The sequence below is a fragment of the Panthera leo genome, chromosome B4 (genome assembly GCF_018350215.1).
Source record: "Panthera leo isolate Ple1 chromosome B4, P.leo_Ple1_pat1.1, whole genome shotgun sequence".
Classification (NCBI taxonomy): domain Eukaryota; kingdom Metazoa; phylum Chordata; class Mammalia; order Carnivora; family Felidae; genus Panthera; species Panthera leo.
In genome coordinates, this window is record NC_056685.1 from 123,258,556 (window position 1) to 123,270,680 (window position 12,125).

General features: G+C 49.7%; 1 protein-coding gene across 1 annotated transcript in view; it reads left to right on the forward strand.

The window, feature by feature from the left end:
• Window positions 1-12,125, forward strand: part of STAB2 (stabilin 2) — a 164,138-nt gene that overhangs the window by 145,860 nt on the left and 6,153 nt on the right. The window contains exons 60-66 of the mRNA XM_042947554.1: window positions 590-731; window positions 5,462-5,595; window positions 6,456-6,621; window positions 6,766-6,872; window positions 8,929-9,048; window positions 9,903-10,043; window positions 11,297-11,404. Coding sequence (XP_042803488.1) covers window positions 590-731; window positions 5,462-5,595; window positions 6,456-6,621; window positions 6,766-6,872; window positions 8,929-9,048; window positions 9,903-10,043; window positions 11,297-11,404 — 918 coding nt within the window. The remainder of the gene's footprint in view (window positions 1-589; window positions 732-5,461; window positions 5,596-6,455; window positions 6,622-6,765; window positions 6,873-8,928; window positions 9,049-9,902; window positions 10,044-11,296; window positions 11,405-12,125) is intronic.

Genomic DNA, 12,125 nt, shown 5'->3' on the forward strand with positions numbered 1-12,125 from the left:
GAGTCCCTCCCTGAGCCTTAGCTCCCAGACTTAACACTCTGTGGCCCGGGGCTGGCTACTTACTTTCTCCGAGTGTCAGTTTCCTCATTTGCTAAGTGAGCCTAATAATAATACAGCCCTCACAGAATTGTCATGGGGATTAAATGAGATCATTCACTGATTCAGCAAGTGGTCACCAGGCACTTACTGTCTGCCGTCGCAGGTGCCGGGACGTAGCAAGAAAAAGCTTATGCAGGGGTGGAGGGAGGGGGTCATGCCCAGTGCAGAGACAAATGCACGAGATACTTTCAGAAAGCACCAAGAGTGGGGCAGCACATAAACTGGGCCGGTGTGCCGGAGAGGGCTGGGACAGCTGCTTTATTTAATGCGCCAGGGACGCTCTCTCGGAGGAGGTGACATTTCAGCTATGACATTTCCTCATGAGCCTGTGCGGACCTGAGACGTGGCCGTTACCTTGTTCCCGCTGGACAGGAGAGGCATTTTCCTGGTGCTGCTGAGCATCTCCTGTGCCGGATGGTGGCCCGCAGAGCGTGGAGGGGTCCCGGGGTCCTAGAAGAGGGGCGTCTCATCTTTTCCGCTGTCCCCACAGGGCAAGCACAGGTGTGAGTGCAAGAGTCATTACGTGGGAGACGGGCTGGACTGCGAGCCGGAGCGGCTGCCGGTGGACCGCTGTTTGCAGGACAACGGGCTGTGCCATGCCGCTGCCAGCTGCACCGACCTCCACTTCCAAGGTCAGTGCGGCCGGGGCTGCTGGCCCAAAGCGCCCTGGTCTCTGTCAGGCTCAGGGAAGGTTTTCAATGTTTATTTGTTGGAGAGCGAGGGCACTGGCGGGGGAGGGGCAACCAGAAGGAGAGACAGAATCCCACGCGGGCTCCATGCCCTCAGTGCAGAGCCCGACGTGGGGCTCGAACTCACAAACCATGAGATCAAGAGTCATACGCTTAACCGACTGAGCCACCCAGGCGCCCCTCAAAGCACCCTAGTCTCTGTCAGGCTTGGGGGAGGGACTTGTGCAAAAGCAAAGGGGAACACAATGAAAAACCACGGCCAAACAGCCCAGGCATTGCCCAGGACCCAGTGCCCAAGGAGGTAGCCGGCTTCCGTAGCGGAGGAGTGGAATAAACTCAGATCTGGACCCTGAGCCTTAGAACCTGGATGGAGCACAAAGGTCATCTGTCCTGACTTTTCCTGATGCGCCCTTTCCCCAAGTTGCTTAGCAACCATTGATCGAAATTGAATCTAAGGAGCATAGTTTAGGGTTTAACAACAGAGAGGAAGCCCCTGCCACACGAAGATACAATTTCTTAGCAGTTGTTTTGATAATACACATCGATTGGCATTTACGGCATTCTCTTCCAAGGATGATTTGAATGGCTTGTAATAAGCTCACAGGTGTAATGAAAGAATCACCACACGCAGTCAAGTAAAAAAGCCAAGCAGGAAGTGTAGAGGTTCAGACAACAGGGCATCTTGAAACCTAGCAGAGGAAATCCACGAAGGACCCAGCCACACACGTAGTTCTGAGCCAGCGCAGGGAGGGTTTCAGTGGTTCAGAAAGCAACTCAGGACGTTATGTGCTCTGGCCAATCAGGATTTATGGGAGGTCTCTGACTGGGTTGGGTTTGTTTCACAGACACGGTCATTTTAGTGAAGCAGTTTTTCCATAGCTCAATAATAATTACTGATTTAACACCCGTTATGTACTGTCTTAGTGCATTCGGGCTGCTACATCAAAGTTCCATGGACTGGATGGCTTATAAACAACAGAGATGTATTTCTTACAGTTCTGGAGGCTGGAAGTCCAAGAATAGGGTGCCGGCATGGTCAGGTTCTAGGGAGGGCTCTCTTCTGGGTTGCAGACTGCTATCTTCTTGTGTCCTTATGCAGCATAAAGGCTAAGGAAGCTCTCTGGGGTCCCTTTTATAAGGGCACTAATCCAGGATGCCTGGCTGGCTCAGTCAGGAGGGCATGTGACTCTTGATCTGAGGGTCATGAGTTTAAGCCCCATGTTGGGCATAGAGATTACTTTAAACACACACACACACACACACACACACACACACACACACACACAATAATCCCACACAAAAGAGCTTTACCCTCACGACTTAATTGCCTCCCAATGGCCCCACCTCCTAACATCAACATATTAGGAGTTAGGATTTCAACCTATGAATTTGCGGCAGGGGGCGGGACACAAGCATGTGGTCCATAAACATGTATCAAATCCTAAGACACCTCAAATCCCTTTTGAGGATGAGATAGAAGAAGTGTAAGCAACTGAAATACATAGGATATATGATATTGTCTCCTTGCAAGGAGATTGCCCATGTAGCTGAGGACATTTTTTAAATTAATAAGACAAGGAAAGGCAAGTAATAAAACAGAAGACAGCAGTTTATCTCATATGGATAGTGCAGTGAGAGAGCAAGAATAGAGGAAAATTGAGAGCAGGGACTCGAACAGATGTTTGTACTCCCATGTTCCCCGAAAAATGGACATAACCTTAGTGACCATCAGCAAATGAACGGATAAACACACTGTAGCCTATTCATACAGTGGGATATTATCCAGAAGGAAATTTCGGCATGTGCTGTGATATGAATGAAAGTTGAAAACATTATGCCATGTGAAATAAACGAGACACAACAGGATAAATATTGTGGACATATATAAGGTATTTATAACGGGCAAATTCATAGAGACAAAGTAGAATAGAGGTTACGAGGGGCTGCAGGGAGGAGGGTGGAGAGTCATTATTTAATGCAGACCGAGTTTCTGGTTGGAATGATGGAGACATTCTAGAAATGGATAGTGGCGATGATTGCATGACATTGTAGATCTACTTAATACCACTGAATTACACACTTAAAATGGTCAAAAAAGCACATTGTTATGTTATGTATATTCACCACAATATTTCAAAGAATAGTCAGGGATGGGAGAGATCTCTAGGTAAGATGAGAGAGGGAGTCTTCAGAGAAGCTTAATAGAGGCCTGGGACTGTGGCAGAGACTTGAAAGTTGTCAAGGCAATGACCTCAAGGTAACAGGGTCTCGCCTGGGAAGAGGGGTGAGCTCAGGCACGCAGTGGGCATAGAGAGTGCGGACAAGTCAGTCACGTAAGGCTTCGATCTCGAGAGAGCAAACCCAATGGTGGTTGGGTTAAAGCAGATGGGAGGGAACATGGCACAAAGTTTGGAAGCTCCATTGGGGACATTCTGTGTTCAAGGTAAAACTGCCAAGCAGAGAGATTCTACAGGCAATTGCTGTTTAGGATGGGGGCCAAAACGAGCAGCTGGAACCGGGACATTGATCTGTGGGTCATTTGCCTCAAGAAGTAGGAAGTCTAGAAGGTGCTTGGCTTGTTTCTGGAGGACACGATCCATTCGGCCAGCCCTGCCTGTTCCATGGCTCAATCACAGGTGGAAACTTATTCAGTTCATCCATCTTCTCCAGGGGGCTCTTCTCTTCTGCTGGCTCATGAATGCCAAGAAAGTGTTGGCGGTGTTACTAAGTGACCAGGTATCATATTGGACCCACCTTCTGTTGTAGCTGAGCGGTTACCCTTAGCAAGACAGGATGGCACTGGGCTAAGGCCCCAGCTTTCCCTGTGGCACAGTTACAGAGCCATCCCACACTCAGAAGGATGTGCCCGTTCTCCCGGGTCAGAGGAGGGCAGACCGGTGCAGCCTTTGCGGCAACCAATGTGACAGTGTGTGCTGAGAGCCTTAAAATAATTCATGCTCTACAGCGCCTGGGTGGCTCTGTCGGTTAAGCGTCCTGCCCTTGATTTCATCTCAGGTTGTGCTCTCACGGTTCATGAGTTTGAGCCCCATGCTGGGCTCTGAGCTGACAGCACAGAGCCTGCTTGGGATTCTCTCTCTCTCTGCCCCTCCCCCTGCCTCAAAATAAATAAATATAAACTTAACAAAAAGCTAAAAAAATTGTTTTAAATTCATGCCAAGACTCGGTAGCTCCATTTCAGGGAACCCATCCTCCAGAAACAAACTAAAGAGGGAATAAAGATAAACGTACCATCTCAGCATTATTTCACATCATAAAAGATTATAAATAACATATATCTAACACTAAAGGATGATCAAATATACTGTTACACGTCCACTCAAATGCACTGTTAAGAATTGTGTTGTCTTAGTTAGAAGACAAGGTTATCCATCCTTACCCAAGCTGTTATGCTGTTAAGTGCTTGCATTTCAGACCCAAGGCTGACAGGATCATGTAGCCTGTGGATCATGCTACTAGGCTAGAGTCAAAGAAGATCTTGAACTCAGCTCTTTTTGGGGGGAAGAAAGTGCCCTTTTTGGGCATTTGATAATGAACTTGACAGTGTAAAAACGTGACTTGGTTCTTGAACTACTTGTGGTCTCTGCATTCCTTGTCTGGCTAAAATATCAGCCAGTAAACATGATAAATCTTTCAGTGTCTTAGGGGAGAAATGGCTAGAAAACCTTTTTAAGGGCATAGTGGCAATCAAAAACATAGAGTCCTTGGCAAAAACTTTCATGTCTGTAAAGTTCACAAAAATTACTAAATTTTAAGTATTGAGGGGGAAATCATGTTGCCCAAGAAAATTTATAATATGGGGAAATCATCATGATTTAATGTTGAGTTTAAAAAAAAAAAGATTTCTGGGGGCACCTGGGTGGCTCAGTTGGTTAAGCTTCCAACTTTGCCTTAGGTCATGATCTCACAGTCTGTGAGTTCAAGCCCTGCTTTGGGCTCTCTACTGTCAGTACAAAGCCCACTTTGGATCCTCTGCCCCCCCCCCCACCCCTCCTCTCCTCATTCTTTCTCTCAAAATAAATAAATAAAAACTTAAAAAAATAAAAATAAAAAAGACTTCTAAAAACTCTATATGCAGTATGCAACCACATTTGTAATGTATATGACATGTAAACACAGAGGTAAAAAGACTAGAAGAGTATGAAATTATATCGAAATAAAAAGTCACCAAAAGAAAGTAAAAATTCTTTAGGGGAAGTACACCAAAATTTAGCCATGGAGTAAATTATTTTTAGGGGGTAAAATTATAGGTGATTTTTGTTTATTTCTTTTCTTACTTTTCTGTATTGCCCAAATTTCTACAATAACGTGCTATTTTTATAATTAGGCTATCGTTGATAGCGCTGCTATAAACATCGGGGTGCATGTGCCCCTTTGAGTCAGCATTTTCTATCCTTTGGATAAATACTTAGTAGTGCAATTGCTGGGTCATAGGGTAGTTCATATTTTAATTTTTGGAGGAACTTCCATACTGTTTTCCAGAGTGGCTGCACCAGTTTGCAGAAAAGAGATAGATACTTTAAATGCTGTGTTTCGACATCCCTGGAAGGGGAGTGGCTCTGGGATATGGCTGGCCTTCGGCTTTGAGAGCTCTTTGCTGGAAGTCCTGTCCACCAGGCGGCTGACCTGGACAATTCCTCTCTTTTCCTCTCTAGACGCCACCGTTGGAGTGTTCCATCTACGCTCCCCACTGGGCCAGTATAAGTTGACCTTTGACAAAGCCAAAGAGGCCTGTGCCAACGAAGCCGCGACCATGGCAACCTACAACCAGCTCTCCTACGCTCAGAAGGTGGTCCCCAGTTCGTGGGTACCATGCAGGCAGGGGCTACAGGGGACAGGGTGCAGCCTCTTCTTAGCGTGAGGGAGCCTTGGGCTGTTGCCTTCTTGGAGGGGAATGCAGGGTCCTCCTAGAGCAATACTATCAACGTGTCATGTCCACTGGGCACGTACTACGTGGCTCGAGCTGTGCAGGTGCTTTGTTGGCAATACCATCCATCTATACAGCATCCCTGGAAGTAGGTGTCACTCCTCCCATTTTACAGACAGGGCAACCGAGACCCTGAAAGGTTAAGTAATGTGCCCGGTGTCAGCCAGCCAAGAGGTGGCAGACCCGGTACTCAGATGCAGCCCTTACTCCAGACGTCTGTTCTCTGCCATGACATTCATCCACCAAGGCAGAAGCACAGACTGGGAGCGCATGTGTCACAGCTGAAAACCAGAAAGAGATCAATAACCACAGGCCGACGAGCTCCCCGAACCCACAAAACAGCCGAGTTTCTCCGAAATGTCTGGAGGGGCTGTGAAGGTCATAAGAGGGGGTTGCCCCAGCTCTCGGATACAACCAGGTAGGAGATGACTGATAGGAAATCTTAATTCAAGAACGGACAGAAGAGAAATGAGTGTGAAGGACGTGGGTCCCTCTAAGAAAAAAAGAGTACCGCTTTCATCCATTCAATGAATTGATCAAGAACAATTTAATGAGAACCTACTGTGTTCCAGGCACAGGGGTACAATAGACAAAATGAGCCATCGCCCTGGCTCCATGGAGTTTACAGTCCGATGGGAGAATCAGACATGAGGCAGAGGACCTCACACCAAACACTCAACTGTAGCTGACCCACTGATCACCGCCGCGTGTGTCCCCCACAGGCCAAGTACCACCTGTGTTCTGCAGGCTGGCTGGAGAGCGGGCGGGTTGCTTACCCCACAGCCTATTCCTCCCAGAACTGTGGCTCCGGTGTCGTTGGAATTATAGACTATGGACCAAGAAACAACAAGAGTGAAATGTGGGACGTCTTCTGCTATCGGATGAAAGGTAACCACCCCAGCTACGCTTCCGATTCTGGCCACGTAGCCGCTGAGCAACCCTCAGCCTCGCCAGCCAATCCCCAAGGGTGAGCTGGAGCCACCGTGGCCCCTGCCTCACCGGAGGGGGACCCTGTGTACCCCTGCCCTCCAGATGTGAATTGCACCTGTAAGGTTGGCTACGTGGGAGATGGCTTCTCGTGCAGTGGGAATCTGTTGCAGGTCCTGATGTCCTTCCCCTCGCTGACAAACTTCCTGAAGGTACGTACCGCGTCTGCTTGGGTTGCCTCAGGGGAGGAAGGCAGTTAGTACAGAGGCAAGTCCTTGAAAGAAGCCAAAGGCTCTCGGTCATGGTTAAGAGCACGGGCAGTGGACCACATTGCCAGAACTTGAAGCTTGGGTTTGCCACTTACTTGCACCACCTTCAACAAGTTACTTTCCTCTCTGGGCCTCAGTTTCCTCAGGATGGAGGAAATGGAGAGGATGACAGCACCAGCCTCATCAATGAGCTAGTATTTGTAACGCACTTAGACTGTGGCCAGCCCGTGGAAACTGCCACACTGGGGCTAGCTGGCATGGTCTCTTTTTGCATCCAGAGCAGCTTAAGAGTCTGATCTGCAGGAATGAGACACTCTCTTGTCTTCGCGGACAGGGCAGGGCACAGTTAGTGGGGCCTACCTGGTGATCAGACAGTGAGGCAAATTACCAACGTGGAGTCAACTTTCAACTCGCACTTAGCGTTGCACTTACAGTCACTTCAGTATTCTACAAGTTAGGCCTAATGAAGAGAAAGCTCCAGTTGGAGAAGGATTTGGTGCTGACTGATCAAAGAACAAAGCTAAGAAAAAGAACAAGAATAGCTAACAGTTCTTGAGCGTTTACTTTGCACTGTGCATGTATGAACCCTTTCAGAGCACTTATAACTCAGTCCACAGAACGTGAGCTCCCTAAGGGAAAGGAGTTTCTCTGCCTTGTGGCTGGCATATAGAAGGTGCTCGCTAAACACTTGTTAGTACGAATAAATTCTCACGCGACCTCGTGAGGTCACTTCTGCTATTATCCCCATTTTGTAGATGAAGAAACTGAGGCTTCCCAAGGTCAAGGGCACAGCCAAGGAGAGGGGACTGGGCATAAGTATAGGGCTTACAGGATCAGGACAGAAGTTAAACCAAGAGCTCCAAAATGGTGAGTCATTATCCATAGACCAAACAGTATCTATCTAACGGTTCTGACATTCAGGATTACCATAAACGCACCAAAGACAAACACTCAAACTCATGTTGCTGTGGTGCATGGGCTTGGCTTGTGCCAACATTTCAGAGAAAACAGTGTCAGAACAAAACCCACTGGCTGTGTGTCCGTAACTTCTCTGGGCTTCAGTAGCCCTGTCAACACAATGGCAAAGTTGAACTACGTAGTTCTTATAATGTTTCAGCAAGTATTTGCGACTGCTTACCACGTGCTTGCGATATATCAGTGAACCAAACAGACACACAAAGTAAACAGTAAACAGAATAAGTAAATAGTATTGAGTACTAGAAGGTGATTATATATACTGTGGGTGCCCATTTTGCAGAGTGATAAGGGAAGGCCTCGGTGGGAAGATGACATTTGAGGAAAGAGTGATTGGAAGAAAGGGAGTTAGCCACGCAGATCTGAGGCAAGAACATTCCAGGCAGAAGGAACAACCGGGCAAAGGATGAAAGGCAAGAGTGTGCTGCACAAGTCTGAAGAAAAGCAAGGAAGCCAGTGTGGCTGGAGCAGAGGGAAAGGGAGGCCAGCGGGGCCCCGCAACAGGGTCCAGATGGGTTGGGCCTCCTGGGCCATTGTAAGGCCTTTGGCTTTTCCTCTGAGTGAAATGCAGACCATTGCAAGGTTTCAATAAGATTCGACCTCATGTGTCAAAGGACTGCACAGGCGGCCATGTTAAGAATGGTCTGTGGGGGCGCCTGGCTGCCACAGCAGGTTGAACTTCCATCTCTTGATTTCGGCTCAGGTCATGATCTCACGGTTTGTGGGTTTGAGCCCCACATCGGGCTCTGCACTGACAGTATGGAGCCTGCTTGGGATTCTGTCTCTCTCCCTCTCTCTCTGCTTCAACCCCACTCAAAATAAATGAATACACTTATTTATTTGTGATGTGGCTGTGACTTAGGCCCATAAGATTCACTGAGGAAAGAAAAAGTGCCCCTAAGGCTCTCCGGAGAAGCAGTCAGAAGAAACGCAGCCTGAGCTGGGGCCAACGTCAGGAAGGGTCCAGATGGGTGGTGCCCCACAACCCTGCACACCAGGACCGATCGCTCTTTCCTCTCCCCAGGAAGTGCTGGCCTATTCTAACAGCTCGGCCAGAGGCCGGGCATTTCTGAAACACCTGACTGACCTATCGATCCGCAGCACCCTCTTTGTGCCACAGAACGGCGGGCTGGGGGAAAACGAGGTGAGGCGGTGCCTGGTGTCTGTGCCTTAGACAAGTACTTCTAGACAGTATCAGTATCTATCACCACAAGTCACCCCAAAACTCAGTGGCTGCACATTTACACAGCTCACACGTCCGCGGGTCAACTGGAGGGTCTGGTCTCGGCCAGGCACGTTAGCGTGTCTGTGATGGCCTGTCGGCTGGCCGAGGCCGACCTGCCTGGGCCTCTGCCCCACGGGCCACCTGTCCTCCAGCAGACCAGCCCGGGCATGTCCTGGTGGTGCTGGCAGGAAGCGGTAATCAGGAGTGAGCCCAGTCCTGCCAGCACTTTCCAAGCCCCCCGTCGGTCACATTGGCTGACGTGCCCTTAGCCCGGACGGATCATGTGGCTGAGCCCAAAGTCAGAGCGGGGAGCACTCAGAGTTCCAAGGCGAAGGGCAAGAATGCAGGAGGGGGAACAACCAGAGTCGCTGATGTCACCAGTCTGCCACACTAACGTCCGACACGTCACCGAGGGATTGGCAGTTCCACACAGGTGGCCGGCGGCAGGCTCTGACAGCACCCCCCCACCCCCCGCCCCCCAGCCCCGGACCACCCAAGGGCTGAGAGGAGTGTAGCTCGGCCCCCTGTTACCCACTCAAGACCCAGTCTTCACGAACATGACATTCGGTGCCACAGCCTAGCCATGTGTGAGCCTCTGGCCAAGAGCCCAGACGAGCAGAAGCCTGAGAAAAACCTGACATTCCTTACCTCCACACGGAAGCAGAAAACCAAGGCCATGAGAAGTGATTTCTTTTTCCTGGGTCATCCTTATTATTAAAGACAAAATTGCTTGACTTCTACAGACCATTCTCGTGTTTCTCCTTTCCTCTCAGACGCTGTCTGGGCGGGACATCGAGCACCACCTTGCCAATGTCAGCGTCTTTTTTTACGAAGATCTTGTCAACGGTACCGTCCTGCAAACTAAGCTGGGAAGCCAGCTGCTCATCTCCTCTAGCCAGGACCAGCAACAACTGGTATGAGACATCTTCTGGATTTCCTGGCAGAACTGGAGATAATACATGCAAAGCTCTTAGCATACAGTAGGTGCTTAATAGCTGGCGACTAGTACGCGGACCGGACGTAAACTCTAAACCTGCAGTCTAGGGAAGGTATTAGCTGCACCTGGTAGCACACCACGCCCTTAGGCAGCCCCTGCCCCTTGACAGGCAAATCACTGCTGACCGCCAGCCCCAGAAGCTGGTAATGAGTGAGGAACTTGACGTGAAGCCGTTCTTAAAGCTCTCTGACTCTCCGCCTCTGTCTCCTGATGGTGGCGCTGATGATAGTGGTGATGACAACGATGGGGATATTGACGACGATCGTGAGGGTGATGATGGCGGTGACGATGATGGCGGTTACGATGGCATTTGGACGATGGTGGTGATGGCGTCAGTTTTGACGACTAACGTGGTGGTGATACTGACGGTGATGATGGTGATGGTGACTGGTGGTGGCGGTAGTGGTGACCGTGACCGCCGTGGCACCGGAATCACAGGCACTTGTGAGGAGTCCGTGGATTAACGCTCGCAGCGTGTGACAGTCGTTCATGACGTGGGGCAAGTGCCCAAAGAGTGTTGCTTTGTCATCTTTACCTGACAAATGGCTTGAAGATTAGTGGTTTAGACCAGGGTTACTCAAATTTTAAGATGCATTTAATCACCTAGAGACTTGGGAAGATGCAGATCCGAATTCAGTAGGTGGGCCGTGGGGACCTCAGTTTCCGTATTTCTAATGAACTCTCAGTGATACGCACCACCACAAGACAGTAGATCACGCTCTGACTAGCAGGGGACTAGATCACTTGAAAATCCATTTTCTAACAGCCCGGGGTGGTGCGTAGAGCAGTGGACCCGAAGTTCAGAGGCTCAGGGTTTGCCATTTGCTACCCGGATGGTCTTAGACAAACCATTTTCCTTCTGAGCTCTTATCTCTTAGACAAGCAGGCGGGACAGACTGGCCCCTAGGGTTCCCTGCAGCCATTAGATCTGCCTTTCGGCCCAAGGGCAACTAATGCGTTCTGGGCTGTCCAGATGGTGAGCAGAAGTCCTGCGCTGCCTGTCGGTAGCAACAGGTCTGACACGCAGACTGCAGGACCTCGGAGAAACTGAGCGACTTCCTTCCATGGAGGGGCTGCCCGCGTGGGGAAAAGAGGCAGATGGCCACAGATCTCCGCCAGCCCTCCTCTCATTTCCTCTCCTTTCCCTCTCTCCTCCTCTCATTTCCCCAGGAGACCAGGTTTGTCGACGGAAGAGCCATTCTTCAGTGGGACATCTTTGCCTCCAATGGGATCATTCATGTCATTTCCAGGCCTTTAAAGGCACCCCCCGCCCCACTGGTGAGTATCCAGGGTTCCTGGCAGGGGGTCCGGCGTCCACTCCCTAAGAGGCAAACTGTCCCTAGAAGCCCTGTTTCCTTTCCTCTGGAGACCCGAGGAGCCTCCCACATCCACGGCGGCTGGCCTCAGGGATCCAAGGCCCTGGTTCATCTCACTCCTGCTCCCGCACGTCAGCAACATAACCCCTGCCACCGTTAATATTTGTTGAATGAATGGGCCAACAGAGAAGCCACCGGAAGGGGACTAAGAAATCCTGAGCTCTGGTTTGGCCCCTCCACTTCTTCAGCTATGCAACCCTCGACAAATCCCAGAACATCCTGAACCCCATTTTTCTCATCTGCAAAATGGGAGTCATAATGCCTACCTCCAGGTTCTTGGGAGAACTAGGAGTCAAAAATACAAAATAATTAGGATAGTCCCTGGCACACAGCACGGGCTCTATAAGGGTTGGTTGGCTGGTTGATGGTGTCAGCATTCTGCTTTCTGAAAGTGTGAGGGAGGGGCGCCTGGGTGGCTCAGTCGATTGAGCGTCTGACTTCAGCTCAGGTCATGATCTCGCAGTTGACGAGTTCGAGCCCCACGTCGGGCTCTGTGCTGACAGCCTGGAGCCTGCTTCCAATTCTGTGTCTATCTCTCTCTCTCCCCTCCCTTGCTTATGCTCTGTCTCTCTCTGTCTCAAAAATAAACATTAAAAAAAATTAAAACAATAAAAAATAAAAGT